At 37.8% G+C, this 18,495-nt stretch overlaps 1 protein-coding gene across 1 annotated transcript in view; it reads right to left on the minus strand.

The window, feature by feature from the left end:
• Positions 1-18,495, minus strand: part of LOC127957964 (60 kDa lysophospholipase-like) — a 45,885-nt gene that overhangs the window by 10,511 nt on the left and 16,879 nt on the right. Inside the window, exons 8-14 of the mRNA XM_052556706.1 lie at positions 18,196-18,322; positions 17,856-17,968; positions 11,954-12,139; positions 11,767-11,880; positions 11,555-11,674; positions 11,326-11,421; positions 10,704-10,867 (exon numbers count right to left, since the gene is read on the minus strand). Coding sequence (XP_052412666.1) covers positions 10,704-10,867; positions 11,326-11,421; positions 11,555-11,674; positions 11,767-11,880; positions 11,954-12,139; positions 17,856-17,968; positions 18,196-18,322 — 920 coding nt within the window. The remainder of the gene's footprint in view (positions 1-10,703; positions 10,868-11,325; positions 11,422-11,554; positions 11,675-11,766; positions 11,881-11,953; positions 12,140-17,855; positions 17,969-18,195; positions 18,323-18,495) is intronic.

Consider the following 18,495-nt stretch of genomic DNA (forward strand, 5'->3'; position numbering starts at 1 on the left):
TATGCCTAATTAAACCAAGAAACTGGAATGATTATTATTGGACTGATTAATAAAACATCCTCACATTTAAAGTGCTATTATGCTTTGAATTTTTATGTTTGAGCATAAAATAGTTCTGCAGAGTTACAATGCACAAATTCAAAAGGAGATATTTTATTTAACAAAAATCAGATTTTAAAAACTACAACGAACAAGTGTTTTGGACTACAACAAATATTTTTTGGGATTTGGGATATCACAAATATTGATGAATGGGATGAGACTTTGGTTGAGCTGCACTAGAGAAGGCAACGAGTGTGATGTATACGTAGTTGACCATGAAAGCTGGAAGAAAAAAAAAACTCCTTATATTCAAGTGTGAATAATTATTAGCCATTTCTTCCTTTACTGATAAAATGGGCCAAAAAAAAGAGGTTTAACTCCGACTGAAAAATCCAAAATTATTAAATCCCCATGAGAAATATTCAACATTAGAGCAGTACAGTAATTGCAAAGTTGTCTGATAGTGCACTTCTCTTCTCCATCTACATGACATCATGAGGATCTGTCATTCAGAAGCATGGCTTTTCTTATCACTGCTATGCTGATGACACCCAACTCTACTTCTCATTCCAGCCAGATGACCCGACGGTAGCTGCTCACATTTCAGCCTGTCTCAGTGACATTTCTAGCTGGATGAATGACCATCACCTTCAGCTCAACCTTACTAAAACAGAACTCCTGGTGGTTCCAGCTAACCTATCGTTTCATCACCACTTCTCTATACAGCTGGGTTCGTTAAACATAACTCAAAATCACTAAGTTCAAAATCACTCTCACAGTCCTTCTGTGGACTGTGCCCAGCTGGTGGAATGACCTCCCAATCTCAATTCGTACAGCTGAGTCTTTACTCATTTTCCAGAAACATCTAAAGACTCATCTTTTTCGCCAGCACTTAACCAACTAATACTAGCACTTTTCCTTCTTTTCTTGTCTTTCATTAAAAAAATGAAAATAATGAAAAACCTGGCCATGCGTTCTGTACTAGACTAACTGAGACTTGTCATGGCACTTGTATACTGTTGTTGTTCTCTTGTTGACCTGACTGCTTCTATTGTTCTCATTTGTAAGTCGCTTTGGATAAAAGCGTCTGCTAAATGTTAAATGTAAATGTAATCTGTGAAGGTTGCATTTGCCTTTGGAGAGAATCAGCACTGTGAATTTCATCTTGTAGCCAACAGGAAAACATTCGTTTATTAATAAATAATTAAAATGTCTTTTTCACAATTATTAGGTTACTTCTGCCGGTGCTTTGTGGCAGACTTAATGCATGTGCTTAAGCGGAACATATTGAGACTTGATTATAGATGTAAATTTTATATAAACCTCTGATTAGTTGAATAATGACAAATGAACGACTAGTAACTTGAAAAATCTTACGTGGGGGCAGACCTATTAAATACCCTCTAGGCATCATCTGAGTTTTTAAAGCATTTTATACATGTTTGCATAAATTCTTTCAGAACGGTCCATAATGGAAATACGCCTTAACACTGATTTTTCCTCTAAAACACAAAAACTGAAATAAAATTAATATTTTATGTTTTGAGAATGGCCAACCCTTCTCTGCAGATATTGTTGCTTCTGGTTTTTGTATTGTAAATAACAGAAAGTCTACTAAATATATTGTCTCCCAAAAACTCATGGATACTTTACTGATATCTGGACTCTGTTTGGGATTTAGAAAAAACAAAGAGATGGTTCAATATATTGGTAATGAATAGGCAAAATTCTGTGAGAATTTATATTTCACATTCAAAAAAAATACTGTATGGATGCAACAAAATAAAATTAATGCAACAGTCAAAATAAATAATCGAATTTCGAATGTTTGTCGATTTTAAAATAAAAATCCACATTCAAATGCAAAAACGTTGCATTCTAATTTTAGATGAGCATTAAGGAGGCTGCCTTATAAGCCCCGGGTATACTTCACATTCCGTGTTCCGTACCATCTCGTGCACAGCCGTGTCCACACAACTTTCATATGTGGATGAGCTTGACACACAGTACAGGCCCAGATATACTTCAAATGAAGTTTGTTTTTGTTCTTCGTTTTGGGGCAAAAAAAAGATTAAAGACTGAGCGACGGCATACTGTATCCGAACATTCTGACACCCCCGTGCTGCTGGCTCGTGATGCTCGCGTGTAGGCCTAAACACAACAACGATGAAATGAAGAAGTGTAGGCAATCTAGGTGTGAGACGGGCCCCAATGGTCAGAATATTATAGACAAAAGAATAATCAGATCTTTATGGTAAGTGTGAATGGGTTCAGTCGAGTTCGGGCTTAATTTCTATCATCTTAGCGGGCTCGGACTTGCGCTCCGGTTTGCGGGGTAAACGGGCGGTCATGAGATGTGTTTCGATTAATGCGAGAAAGATGCGAAAATGGATGCTGAGTAGGTGTAACGGAGGCTTGCCTCTGGCGATTACGTTTTGGTTGCACCAGCAACTAAAGCAAAGTCAGAGGTGTGGAAAAGTTTTGACCATGTTTATAATGAAAATAATGAGTGAATAATGACGCACCATCAGTGAGCGCAGGAACACTCTAAAAACGGCTGGGTTATTTTTTAACCCAAAATGTTGGGTTGAGTATGTTGGGTCATTTTGTTGGGTTATTTTATTTCTTTTTAAACACTTTTGGGTAGTTTCAATTTACCAGGTGTTGGGTTAAACCTGCTGGGTTGCATCGCTGGGTTGTTTCAGGCCAGCGCTGGGTTATTTAACGCGCCTTGAAGATGTTTAAATCGCTCGCCAACTGTCATTTTGGAAGAACAACGGGGCAAAGCCACGGCTTTCAACTGTTTTAAGGTAAGTCCATTTAATTTTTCTTTAATAATTATTTTAAATTGGCAGAATTATAACTTTTTTTGCGCCAACAATACTGTTAAACGTCTAACAGTTACAGGCCAACATTATTTACGTTAAATGATGAACTGTTCACCTCAAACGGCCAACCTACGTTACGTGACTCGCATAATCGTGTTAAGATATCTGAGACGACATATTAATACAGTTTTTATTAAGTTTCAGACAGTGACGGATGGCTGAAATATGCGAATACCTGTGAAAATAGAGGAAAAAGTCGTTTCTGACACTGAAAAGCGAATTTGACATTTAAGTGAGTCAAATGAGTTCAAAAAGTGAATACGACACTCTGCTCTAAGGTAAACGCATGCAGTTGTCCATATCGACATGTAAATTATACAAATTACGTGCTATATAGTCGGACCGCAGGTCTATGAGAACCGACGATCCAGTTCAAATAAACCGGCTCAGTAATTCTCGAACAAAGTGATTCCCGGAAAATAATCGACGTCTCAGGGCATTTCAAAGTGCGCGGATGCACAGCGAGTGTCGTAGGCCGCGTTAGTGAGGTGATTTGATGCTTTGGTGCTTTATAAAGTCTTTTTACATACAAGTTATAATTCAAAATGTTGTTTTTTCCTGTCAGAAAAGCACATGGATACATTTGTGAGAGAAAAACTCGTCGAGTGCAGTCTTATTGAGGCGTCTAACGGTAAGTTCATGTTTATTATACATTTTACATAATTGCTTGTCTGTTATAATCAACTAACGTTAACGTTAAACCTCACGTAACTTAAACGCACATATATTTTTATTTCGTGCTATAGTTAAAGCTGCACTTAGTAACTTTTTGTTCAGAATGTACATTATTTATGAGCGTAAACATCATAAACATACAGATCGTGTTTTTTACTTGTCCTTATCACTTTGGTACACCTATAAGTGTTTGTATATGGACTGTTTTAAAGCTGGGGAGTAACCCAGTACCTGCGTGACTTGTCATAGAAATGTCTGTGTGCGCGCATGCAGTGTGATCTCCCTTATCTGTGCCAGTGACTGTGTGTGTTTGATATAGCCAGCATATTAACATAAAACTGTGATTTATAATAACTGAAACATCCCATTGATTAGACAGTTTGAAAGCACACCTTTCAGCCAATCACTATATCATATTCTGTTTATATATATAACAATTTTTTTTTTTTCCCTTATTTTAAAGGTTGGAACAAACATGGAATTCCTTAACCCAGCAGAGTCCACAAAACCCCATACAATTGTTGTGGCGATTTAAAAATGCCAGCAGATCTCTCAGGCATTGATCATAATCAATGGACAGGTAAGGATATTCAGGTAAGGATATTCTGGACAATTGCAAATTGTATATTTAATTGCATTTTTCCACATGTGGACGCATACATTGTGACATAGTCCTAACGCAATTGAAAAGCATTTGAATTTCAGATGCCTTACACAAAAAGCTGTCAATTTGTGTCAAGCGTGGTACTATACTATGGGGCGTGTTTTTTATTGGGATATATTCTGTAGTTTTTACCCCAAATCTCTCACTGTTTGCACTCTGATGCACATCAGCAAAACAACATTGCAGTTCTACTCTTATTTACCTATTTGCATCTTACCCTACATTTTGTTCCTCAGGTGAAAAGGTTAATGGTGAATATTGACCAATGTGGTTCTAACTGTTAGCAGGGGACAGTAGCTGCATTTGGGGTAAAAATGAAAGAATTATTTATTGTGTAAGGTGCAAAGAATATTAAGAGATCTGGGTTGGACTGTCTGTTATTTAACACGCATCTCTGGAGCGGCAGCTGCCTTTAGTAGTGCCTTAACCTCCATTGTTCAAAGCATTTTGGCACAATTTTCTTTGAGTGACATCACCTCCCAATACAAACACTCTCCATAGTATGGTCCCACCTCTGGCAAAATTGACAGTTTTCAATGTGAATCATTGGAAATTCAGATGCTAAGTAATTGCGATTCCATTTGAGTTTTGGCAGGTAACATGTGCGACACAGTGAAAAAACAGACATGGTAATTAATAACACCTCATGTACTTGTTCTTATGTTGCATCTATGCTAACATTAGTCTGTTTCTCTCTTATTCCGAGGTCACCGTAGCCACCAGATCCAGTCTGTATCCAGATCAGAGGGTCACTGCAGTCACCCGGATCCAGTACGTATCCAGACCAGATGGTGAATCAGCACCTAGAAAGGACCTCTACTGCCCTGAAAGACAGCGGAGACCAGGACAGCTATAGCCCCAGATACAGATCCCCTGTAAAGACCTTGTCTCAGAGGAGCACCAGGACAAGACCACAGGAAACAGATGATTCTTCTGCACAATCTGACTTTGCTGCAGCCTGGAATTGAACTACTGGTTTCGTCTGGTCAGAGGAGAACTGGCCCCCCAACTGAGCCTGGTTTCTCCCAAGGTTTTTTTCTCCATTCTGTCACCGATGGAGTTTCGGTTCCTTGGTTTTCCTAAGTTGGGGACCATTAAGATCAAGCGATATCATCGACTTGATTGCACAGAGGGACGATACATCACTGAATCAATGATGAACTGACTTTAAATAAAAAGAGTGTTTACTGTTATCCCTTCACATTATTACACACTATTTTCCTATTTAATACTGTAAAGCTGCTATGATGCAGTATTTTATCAATATGACAGGCTTATTACTCATAATACATGGAAAATACAGCTGCAAAGGGACTTTGCTTTTCCATTTGAAATTTGGCAGTCACTGTGCATTCATGAAAACTGAAACAGTAATTTTTGTTCAGTGTTTTTGAAACAGTGTTTTTATTCAATATTTGCAATTGTGTTTGGATTATGTCACAATGTGTCTTTATCTCATTTCCTTTTCAAAATTGTCCTTCCATAGACAGGCTCTATAACAGAGTACACTGCTCTCAGGTGTAGATCTTTGCTTCAGAGCTTAAGTGTTTGACAATAGTACACCCAAAAATGAAAATTGTCATTAATTATTCACCCTGGTCTGAAACCTCTCGAATTTCAATTTGTGTTCTGAAGATGAACGAAGGTCTTACAGGTTTGTAACGACATGAAGTTGAGTAATAAATGACAGAATTTTCATTTTTGGGTGAACTATATGTTGAACTACCCTAAGCAGTGTACATCTACCTACATGGGAGTCTTTATATACTTGATATAAATTTAAGGACATCTTTAAATGATTTTACATTTAAATTTAAAGAATGTTAATTGTCAATGTCATTTCACTGTGTATTTAAATAGCTAAACATGTCAAAATGTAATAGTTAAACAGCTAGACAGGTCACTCAGAAATAATTTTCTTATTTATTGCAACTATAATTCTGTGATTTTTATTTTATTTATTTATTTTGCATTTGCTGGAAACAAAAAAAGGGAAAATTCCATATTGTTTGTCATTGGTACAAATTTTTGAATGTCAGATGGCATTAAAATTATTTTTTTACAGTCTAAATTACCTGTATTCTTCATTATTTATTAATCCATGATTGCTTTGTTAAGCAAAAGTGAAATTATGAGAATAACCCAGCAAGAATAACCCAGAATCATAAAAATGCAAACCCACAAATGGTAAAAATGACTCTAACTTGGGTTTTCTAAATAACCCAGCATGCTGGGTTAAAATGTGTAAACCAGCATGCTGGGTTACTTTAACCCAGCACGTGTTCTGTCCAATATTTACCCAGTGCTGGGTTGCCAATTGGGTTATTTTTAACCCAGCCATTTTTAGAGTGAACACTGAAGACATCTACAGTGGATTCAATCATTTTCCTCCACAATAACATGTAGGCTTAGCCTAATCTCTGTGAGTAAAGGTTTTTTAATATTCATTGAGTCTTAAATGCATAATCTGGACAGAGTATTTACGCTAATGTTGGCATTATTCTTTTATTAAATGTCAGCTGCTAGTGGCGAAGTAAATCCAGCGGAGCCTATCTTGATTTTTGTAATTGCCAAATACCCATCTTAATTTAAAATGTATCTTAATTTAATTTGTAAAAAAAAAAAAAAGTCTCGTTTTTATTGGTGCGTTGGTCTATTTATAGGCTAAATGAGCCTATTTAGAGGACTTATTTTATTTCTTTATTCCAACTTCCAAGTGGCCTAGTCTACGTTATTTATGAATAAATTATGTTAAAACATGTATAAATGACTCATTCTTGACAAGGCAAAAGAGCTGTGTGTGTGCACACATTTGAATAATGTCGCGCTGTAAACGGCTTCGGGCTTTTAAAAAGCTGTCAATCAAAATGTACTTCTCGGGTTCGGGCCGAAACCTGTCGGGCTCGGGTCCTGTCGGGCCTAACTCTTAAGGCCCGATTACAGCTCTAATATGAATGCTTAGTGAATTTCTATTCTAAAAATCTAATACATATTATTTTGCACTCCTGACAAATTACTAAACTGTCACTGCAACGATGTTTTATCAAAACATTGGTCAAAAATCGAAGCTAGCGGCTTTACACTTTCAACTGATGCACAGTTTCTCCAGATCAAGTAAGAGAGTGATGTTAAACATGCTGTGAAAGTGAAACGGGGTTAAAAAAAAAAAAGGGGGTTAAAACCTCCCAGCGTTGTCACCCTATTTTCACTCAAAATGAAACTACTCTGCATGCGGTGCACACATGAGACTGTTACTGAAAACTGTGCTTTATGTTGGATAGTATTTAATTATAGTGAGTTGTTCATATTGTGGTAATCAAATACGGTTTCAAAGTGGCCGGAAGTCATTCATTTTCAATGGTAATGAGCTATGACGCGGTTTGGTGGGAACCAATCGGAACGTAGAAGTCCACCGCTTGAGAGGATTCCAGAGAACGCAGCTCCGACCACATTAGTTCAAGCGAAATATAAGACAGGTTGATTATTGCTGTGGCAGGTTTGCAGTCATCTATGATGTGTCCCTGTTTGCGTACAGGGACATAAAAATCAAATAAAAGTGATACGTGGACCAAGGTGTCTGAGATTGTTCATGTTCCTGGTGAATTACTGATATGCAGTAACGATATAAGAATAATAATCTAATGATATAATAAATAATAGTTCAGTAGTCCCAGTTTTCTTTTAAACAAATTTCCTTGATTATACTTGCATTAAGAAATGTCTATACTTTACTATATTTACTTAAGTAACATTTTCAATGCAGGACTATTACTTGCATCAGAGTATTTTACAGTGCTTCATACATTATTAGGAAAAGGATCTTAATACTTTGTCCGAAACAGTATTTAATGAGGTTGTCTTATAATGTTACCCCTATTGTGGTTAGTCTGCACAAGTTTAACAGGCTTGTTTGCCATGCGACAACTTTAAATACATTATAAGCATTCGATCTACGTCAGAGCATCAGAGCGCTAACGATTCTTTCTGCAGCGTTGTGAGCAGAGCGGACAGAGTGATTTTTGACGCTCTTGGCGGCGGCGGTGTGAATGCACAGTTAGGATTTTTAGGGGTTCAAGCAGGCAGTGCTCAAACCCTATTGTAAGGATTTACAGAGAGATGAATCTTGGTCAAAAGGTAGTAGTCTTGCTCGCCACTCAGGCGCAAAGAACTGGCCCAATCGGCCAATTTTCAGACATTTTTGGCCGTAGTTTTTCCATAGAATTCCTAGATGTCCTATATTCCAAACCTACTTTTGTAAACTAGTCCTAGGTTTTTTAACCGATCTGAACCAAATCACCTCAGACATATGCTCTGAAAACTGAATATCAATAATTATAAAAAAGCTCAATCTGTGGTCAAATTAAGAAAATAGCACCTCTGCCACTTGGTGGCACTATAAGTTTGAAAAAAAATGAAAACAGCTATAACAAGACAACTGTTGGTCCGATCGACTTGAAATTTGGTATGCAGTGTCTTTGTGTGAAGGGGCGTATCTCAAAAAACATGGCCACCATTGGCCAATGATTTTTGAGCAACTATTAGACAAGGTTATCGGAGGATTGAAACGAAACTTGGTGGACATGTTCAACTAATGGCCCTTAAGGTCTGTAAAAAAATGTGAAAGAAATCGATCACTATTTGGCGCTAACGAGTTTTTTGGCTCTGTAATCACGTGGTGTTTCACATATCCACTCAATATGCATATCATTTGACAGATGTCCTCATAATGCACAACTTTTCCTCAATAACCATTCCTGTCAGTCAAATCGTTTATTAATTATTCACAAAAATTTTAAAAACATACTTTTGTGAACCTGTCCTAGGTTTTTAGCCTGATCGGAACCAAACCACTGGAGTAATATTTTGTGGACTCTCTAGATGAATAATTATTGAAAAAATGTTGTATTTTATCCTATTTTAGCTTTAAAGGGGTCATTTAGAAAAGGGGAGTGGCCAAATATACCCCAAAGCCTATAAAACTAAAACGAATAGTCAACTTTATGAAACTTGGTGAAAACATTAGGCAGATGACTGTTAACAAGTATGCAAAGTTGTATGGAGATCGGTCTATAGGTGGCACTATAACAGTTGAAAAAGCCACAAAAACACAACATTTCTTTTTCATATTATATGATAGATCTCCTGATTGTGAACAACTTTGCCTCTGGTACCAATGTTGTCAATAAAAATGTTAATTAAATATTTAAGATTATTTAAAAAAACAACTATTTGAATTAGTGAATTAGTCATGTTTTTTTAACTAACATTTGCATTTGTGCAACTATAAACTGGCCATTTCATATTATGGTCTTTACATTGTGTACCCAAAAGCCTAAAAAAAAAAAAAAGGCCCATAATTGTCCCAAAATTCATGCATATCTTTTTTCTAATCAGGAATGCAAAATTTAGGAGACATTGGGCAAGACAAAATAATACTTTGTGTTTAACCTTTATAACTATTAGTGTCTCATACAAATGCATGAAATGCAAATATAAGTGCATGAAATTGCATTTGTAACCAGCGGAAGCAGCTGAAGACCACTAATTGGCTTATTCAACTAACTATAACAGTACTGTTCATGGGTTTGATGGATTCATGCTAGACATTATAAAATCACTGTTAAAACATTTAAAATCACATTAATTCTAAGTTTACCATTTTGTTCATACAGATATATTAGTTTTTACAGATTTGCCAGATTATGATTACAGTGAAACCTGAAAATGACATCTAAACTCTTAAAAGACGACTTGCAATAAGTTTTGTATCACCTATCACTTATGTCAAATATCTTTATCTGCAACAATGTGTGTGCATGTATAGCTATGTTTAAGTGTGTCTGTTTGTATATGTGTCTGTGTGAATATGCATATAGAGTATTAATATTCGAATTTAATTATTTAATTTAAGTGTGGGTGTATGCGTGTCTGTGAGCCTATTCTTCATTTTGGATGTTTAACTGTCAGCCATACATCCAGGTTAGCCAAGACCACCTCAAAATCCTTAAAGTGCTTGAACCCCGGTAATTGCTGCTTGTAGCTATATTGATAGTTAAGATTTGAAATGGTAAATACTAATGGTGGGGAAACTGGTAATCGTTACATTCCTACTATGATTTATGTTTAAAAGAACAACTTGGGTATCAAATGGCTCTATAAATGAGGTGGACAACTGAAATCATAACCGCATATAAGTGAAACTTTCAGATAACTTTAAGCACTTTAGTGGTGCCAGTCTTTGTAAAGAAAGGGAAGATATGTGATACATGACAAATTATCTGTTTTACAACATGCCCACACACACTTCTCCACACCCGTGTGCTAGCTGTGGCGAAAACAGTGACTAAACTTTTGGTTACAAGAAAACATTCAGTTAACATACACTAATGCATAAATAAGCTTAACCAGCCAGCCGGTCTATTGGCCAGTCTTACCTGAGGAGAATGGCATTGCGAAGGGGTGTATCACCAAAGCGATCTTTGGCAAAGACGCTGGCCCCTTTATCCAGCAGATAGTCCACTATATTCAGATGCCCCTGACATGCGGCGATGTGAAGGGGAGTGCGGCCATCATAATCTGGTTTATTCAAGTCAGTTCCCTATTTAAAAAAATTATAATAATAAAAACATCATATCATTTCCTTTATTTTTTTTTGCCTGACTTTATCTGGTACAATGTGGTGCAAAATCATCAAGGGTAAAAACTGCAGTTTGTGGTAACAATCTAATTTATTTAAGAACTGTAGGAATAAATAATACATTTAAAACATATTTTTATGATGCTTAGTTTATTTTTTTGCTTCTCTTTCTTAACATACATTATGCCATTTTGCCTGCCATTATGCCAGGTCTTAAAATTTGTCTGAAAGCAGGTATTTTGATTTCTTGGTGAAGGTTTGATTTCTTTGTTTGGAAGGAGTGGCAGGATTGCAGATGGGTCAACCTGATTGACAGTTTGTGTTGTAATGAAATTTGAAGAATGCTAGTCTGGAAGTGTCTTTAACAGTACAGTCAGCGCATGGGCACATGCCGTTACAGCAAACATCCGAATGCTCACCATATTCCTTATGGCCTCTAAAACCTCAGTGTCTCCATTCTTAGCAGCAGCACAGGCCAGAGTGGGCATTAGTGCATCTCGTATTCCTTCAAGCTCCTAAGGACAGCAGTAATATTATAGTGGATTATATTCACCAAATCCTCTTCTGTTTCTGAATATGCAGAAACATACAGACTAGACCAGAATAAACATACTAGAATCAGAATGCCTGCATATATGGTCTACTCACCTCTTTACAGCCAACGCTGAGGGTCTTGGCTATAATCTGAATAAAGCGACTGTCGCTGATGGAAAGCTTTGCCCCCTCCGGTTCAGCTGTCATCTCACCACGCAGATTTTTAGTCATCATCTAAATAAACAAATATCATGGTTTGAAATTTTAGACTCGAAATTGTCGCAAACTTCTGATGTGTATTTTTCACAAACATTTGCTTGCATTACCTTCTTCTTTTCTTCTAAACTGAGGTCTCGTTTTGCCAGCACATGTGCGAGTTTTGAAAGAGCAGCTTCCTGGGTCATATCAAACCCAACAATCACACCGGCCTGACTCAGAGCCTGTGGGGGAATATTAAAGGATTACACACTCCTGAAAACACACAAGAGGCCTTTCCTAAACAAACACCCATACCTGGCCAGTTGCATATGATATTGTGACCGTGCCCCTAAGACACTGAGAGCAGTTTACTATGATGACTCCTCTCTGGGTCGCTTTATGGATCTCATCCAGCAGGTCCTTGCGATTGCTGGGGGCATTACCACAGCCATAGGTCTCCAAGATGACACCATCCATAGGAGCCTTCAAGAAGGCCTTGACCTAATTAAAGAATTTAAACATCTGTAAATTCTGTAAACCCCCCAAATAATTAAAATGGCCTAACTTTCCCCCTCCAATATTTAAAATTCTTACACTTATCTGATGCATGATAAAAAAGTTTTCAAGCTTGGTCTGCCTCTGCAGTCTAACCGCACTCATCAGTGTCAAAATAATTAAGATGGCCATTCAAATCAAAGTCAGCTGGGTTTACTGTTTACAGAACCAGATTGCAAGCAATGAAGCTCTAAGTTTAAATAAAAACCATTTGTTCATTCAGTATAGAAGATTCAGTATCAAAGATATTGTATTCATAAAAGTCACTGAGGCAGCCTTGACAGTATGTCTCAATGTGCAAGCAGCGTGATCTACGATTTGTGTCCACAAGTGGTGTGTGTGTGTGTGTGTTTGTCAAAGAAAGTGCCAAGTGCTATTACAGTAGTAATAGACTATGTTCACACTGTCAGTTTTTGGGATTGACAAACGCATTAAGGCCATGTTCACACAGCAACAGAATATGGTTGTCAGTGCATATCCGAGTCCTTAATATGGTTATGTTCACACACAGATGAAGTGCAATTGTATCTCCCAGTGAAGCCTGTTATTATTGATACATCCCATATTATGTCATCCTTCTTCGAAATCAAAAGTTGTATGTCCCCATGTGTTCCCAGTAGTGCTAGTATTGATAACATCTCCTCTAGTCTGAGTGCCTTGTCTAATAACATTCGCAAAAGAGGCTCGCAACTTAGGTGTAGTTTTTTTTGACTAAGAACTGTTCTTTGATGTTCAGGTGACTAAAGTGGTGCAGTCTTGTTTTGCTCAATTCATTCCTTTTTTTGGCAGATTTGGAAAAGGTCATTCACGCTTTTAATTCTTCCAGACTTGATTATTGTAATGCACTTTATTTCTGGTATGGGACTGTTAGCATCAATAAAGGAACTAGGGCAATTACGGGGCCAAGCATTCCACCAGCAAATTGAGGAGCAAAGCATGGCATGGAGCATCATACCAAATGCAACAATGTGCAATTACAGCAATTTTAGGATAATTGTAATTGAAATGGCTGGAAAATCATAAATACAACATCTAGGAGCATGATGTATTGGCTTATCAAGTTTGACCAATAGATGGAGCTGTTATCAAATCATTTTGGTGTGTTCTGTGTGAGGTGTTAATGACACACACAAAGTTTGGTGTCAATATGCCAAAGCATTGTAGAGATACAGCCTCAAGTGTCATTTTGGCATCATGCCTCATATTCGTTGCTGTGGTATGCAAAAATGGTTTTGTCTATCGACACAAAATCCATAACATTTTGTCAGCACATTGTGAAGATCATCTGACTTGATTTTGGTGAAAATTGGACAAACATTTGATGGGGAGTTTTAAAAAAGTAGGTTTTCAACATAACTCAAAATGGCAGACAGGAAGCTCAGCTTACTCTGGCATATTTGGTATCTATGTTGCATAAGCCACAGAATATTTTGAGACCAGTTTCATTGCAATAGGCTAATGCAATAAAAAAGTTATTAGCATTTTTATAAATGTAATTATTAATGGCTAATGATTGGTTTATTACTCTTGACCAGTAGGTGGCGCTGTTACCAAATTGATTTAAAAAAAAAAGTGACGTGACACACAGCCAAGTATGGTGACCCATACTAAGAATTCTTGTTCTGCATTTAACCCATCCAAAGTGCACACAGCAGTGAATACACACAAACTGTGAACACACACCAGGAGCAGTGGGCAGCCATTAATGCTGTGGCGCCCGGGGAGCAGTTGGGGGTAAGATGCCTTGCTCAAGGGCACCTAAGTCGTGGTATTGCCAGCCCGAGTCAACCCTAGGGTTAGGAGTCAAAGAGTTAGGAGTCAATCTTTTGTTCGTTATATGACTCGGCTCGGTGTTCATCTTCAGTTCTCTCTTCACAGCAGTTCAGTCAGTGTACTGTTTGAGTAAATAAATTACTCCGGGATATTGGTTTGTTTAAACTCAGAGGGAGTGTCAGCCACATTAAAAAAAGTTAACAGCTTAAGTCATTTGTGGATTAATGCGTATTGGAGACGCGGACCGTTTAAAACGATTTGGTGAACTGGTTCAAGATCCGGTTACATCGAATGATTTATTCGCGAACCGGATATAACAAACTGCTTTGTTTTGAACTCTCTCTCACAACAGACACGGAAGAGAAGACAATGATGAATAAAGTCGTCGTTTTGGACCAAAATGTATTTTCGATGCATCAAAAAATTCTAACTGACCCTCTGATGTCACATGGACTACTTTAATGATGTTTTTCTTAACTTTCTGGACATGGACCAGTACCATACACACAGTTTCAATGGAGGAACTGAGAGCTCTCAGACAAAATCTAAAATATCTTAAACTGTGTTCCGAAGATAAAAGGAGGTCTCACAGGTTTGGAACGACATGAGGGTGAGTTATTAATGACATAATTTTGATTATTGGGTGAACTAACCCTTTAATCATTGGCCAATATATATTGTGCACTTCTAATTAAAATTATTCATGTATTAGTTGTACATTTTACAGCTGTTTTTTTGCATTAAAAAAAAAAGTCTGATACAAAGTTAACCTTATAAAATAAAATATGTTTTGAAAATAATGATGAAATAAACTAACGTTTGTGCACAATTGATAAATGGATGAAGATAAACAATGTCTCACAATGTAAATATTTCATAAAAAAAAAAAAAAAAAAAAGTAATACAAACGTTCGAGAAATAGTACATTTTTACATTTACATCATTGGTTAAGTAAAAATACATTATGTAGCTTTGTGTACACACCATGAGTTCAGCTTTCATTTCGTGAACAGTTGGGATTAACATTAGTGTATTTAATTCATTCACCGGACCCAAGCATACGCAAGTTTAAAATCCACTGGCTCAGTAACACTTAAGTATTATAGTAATAATAGCAGTGTAGATCTTATTTGCATTTGAAGTGATATTAAAATCCTGTAAACAGTTAATATTTGGATTTCTTCGGTTCTCTGCACTGGCGTTTAGCACAACCAAAAGTATCTATGCACACACTTGCAAGACCGGAAATCCAAGATGGCAGAGGTATGCAACTAGCCCATAGGCCAAACCATTGCAGACATATAGCCTCATATCCATTTTGCATGCCTTTCGTATAATTCGTTCACGTACTATTCAGAAAAAAAATATAACTAATCAACTTGAATTCCCTGCATGGTCTGAAGATGATCTGGTTCAATTTCCATGACAATCGTTTCAATGGCCTAGAACGAGTTCTAAAAAGTAGTTTTTATGAACTTCTGAAAATACAGAAATAACTAAACCTGGCAATTTTGGAATTTTGGTGTCCTTTCGACTCGGCATGAGCCAAGGAATCAGAAAAAAACAATTTAATTTTGTAGTTTACGGTTCAAAAGTTATTAGCATAAAATCTTTTAAAGTTAAGACAAGTGGTGGCGCTAGAGAGTTTATCACTCTCAATCAATATGTGGCACGGTTACAATATGTGTAACACAATATGTGGCATGGTCAGTTTGATGTGACAATGGCACATACAAAATTTGACATAAAGCCTCACATGCAGTTTGAATCGTTCCAGCAAATTCATTGATGCGCTAAATGAAAACTGTTTGGTATATCGACACAAAATCCATAACTTGCCATAACTTTTCCAGAATGGTCTGAAGACCAAGATACTAGAAAAGGTAGTATCCTCACAATTATTTTCCTTCTTAGAGAAAAATGGTATCTGTGAGGATTTCCAGTCAGGATTTAGACTCTATCATAGTACTGAGACTGCTCTCCTTAGAGTTACAATTGACCTGCTCTTATCATCTGATCGTGGTTGTAGCTTTCTATTAGTGCTATTGGATCTTAGTGCTGCATTTGACACTATTGACCACAACATTCTTTTGCATAGACTAGGAAACTTTGTTGGCATTAATGGAAGTGCATTAGCACGGTTTAAATCGTACTTATATGACCACCATCAATTCGTAACAGTGAATGAAGAGGTATCATATCGATCACAAGTGCAGTATAGAGTGCCTCAAGGCTCAGTACTAGGGCTGTTACTCTTTACACTTTATATGTTACCCTTGGGAGATATCATCAGGAAACACAGTGTTCGCTTTCACTGTTATGCTGATGATACTCAGCTTTATATTTCTTCACGGCCCTGGCGAAACATACCAATTACAAATAGGTACAAAAACATAATTTTCTGCAGGTAGTCTCAGGTTATGCTTTTTATAAGACTGTGATGAGTGGGGCGGGGCCGAGGGCCGTGGGAACGAGGCCGGTGGAGTGATTGGAGATGAGCGACACCTGTTCGACCCACCGGTCTCGAGTCCCATGGAGGAGATGGAAGGATATAAAACTGGAGCGACGACAGTGAAGGACGAGAGAGGACCAGGCCTGGGCGTTATTTTATGTTTTGGTTTTTTATTTGTGCGCATCAGTCGTCCTTGAGGGGCTGATGCACTGTTTTGTGTTTATTTTGAATTATTAAAGTTTCATTTGATTGTCCACCGGTTCCCGCCTCCTTCTTCCCAATGATTATGGAGATTTTATTATTACAGTGGTGCCGAAGCCCAGGAGAAGGAGGGACGCGCTGCTGAAGATCCCTTGCCGCTGTGGTGAATCCGCGGTGCCATCGAGCAGGCGAGGAGGGTGCCGCCATGGACGCTCGAGGCGGTGGGCTGGAGTGAGTTGCCAGGGACAGGCGAGCTCGCTGCTGGCCGCCCGTGATGTGGAGGGGCGGCTGCCGTCCGTGAGGGAGCGGAGGAGTCGGCGCCATTCGCCAGGGGGCCGGAGCCTACTGCCTCCGTGAAGGAATCCGAAGGAGCAGGGAACGGGGGACTCCTGCTGGCTGCCCAAAACCAGAGGAGCCGTCGCCGTCCACCGGGCGGCGGAGGAGTGTCGTGCCGTCTGCCGAGGGCCGAGAGAGGACCAGGCCTGGGCGTTATTTTATGTTTTGGTTTTTATTTGTGCGCATCAGTCGTCCTTGTGGGGCTGATGCGCTGTTTTGTGTTTATTTTGAATTATTAAAGTTTCATTTGATTGTCCGCCGGTTCCCGCCTCCTTCTTCCCCATGATTACGGAGTATGTATTATTACAAAGACACACCCAGTTTGGTCTCAATATGCCAAACCGTTGCGGATATATAGCCTCAGATCCATTTTTTGTGTGCTCTTCGTACAATTAATTTGTGTGTTATTCAAGAACAGTTTGACTTATCTTCTTAAATTACATAACTTTTTGCCAACATGGTCTGTAGATAAACATATCAAATCAGCAGGGAATCAAATAATTTCTTTCCCCACTGTATTTAGTTTTGTGGCAAGTAGCTGTGTAATAAGTGGTATAATGTAGATCCAGCTGGTTGTTATTGCAAAATAAAGCTCTTCTTTCTTATACAACATGCTGATGAGTCTGTTGGGCTTTATTCTGAGATAACAATGGGCTGGATGTACATTATCCCTTACTTCATGGAAATATATAACCCAACAAAATGTACACTGATTTTTTGCACATTTCCAATAGTTCAATCTAAATCCAAATATAGAGAATATTACGGTAAGGACTTTAAATGAACATGAACAGGCATCATAAAACAAAAAACAAACAAGATCATAAAAAGATATGCAGATATGCACACAAGATGAAAGAAGCTCGACAAAAATCATGGCAGATTACCACATAACCTTACTGTATCAGTAGTGATCCCTGGAAAGATTCGCAGGAGGCCCACATTGTGGTTCATTTCTTTGCAGACTGTGAATTTACCATTTGGGCTGAGTGGCCTCACAGTGTCCCAGTTAACTAAAGAATAAGAAGTGCTCATTTTTAAATCCGAAAAGACATTAGTAGAATTTTTTAATAGTGTGATATGTTATTTATTCTTCATATTTCAATATTTATCTTATTATAATTAATACCATGCTTTATTATTATATATTCATATAAATTATACAATATACAGTTGTGGCAATAGCTTAACAGACAGATTTCTGATCACAGCCCATAAATGTTGAAAGAACTGGAATTACTTTTGATGTCGCTTTCCAAATCGGCTAATGGAGGCAGGTTTGGAGACGCAAATGCCTTAAAGCTTCCAGAGTCCACTTTGGTGACACGATTGCCTCGGTACAGCTTATCATGAAAATAGAGGCAAACCTGGGAAGAAACAAAGCGATAGTGGGCTATTTTCTCGTCCCTTACTCCATTCAAACAGTTTTCAGTAAATGTACATGTTTATCTATTGTGGTTCATAGCCTTTTCATACCATTTCTATTCATTTTAGCTGCGTGTTAGCCTTCATTTGAACACCTTGTTTGATAGATGGTGTA

Source organism: Carassius gibelio, chromosome B5 (genome assembly GCF_023724105.1).
Source record: "Carassius gibelio isolate Cgi1373 ecotype wild population from Czech Republic chromosome B5, carGib1.2-hapl.c, whole genome shotgun sequence".
NCBI classification, from domain to species: Eukaryota; Metazoa; Chordata; class Actinopteri; order Cypriniformes; family Cyprinidae; genus Carassius; species Carassius gibelio.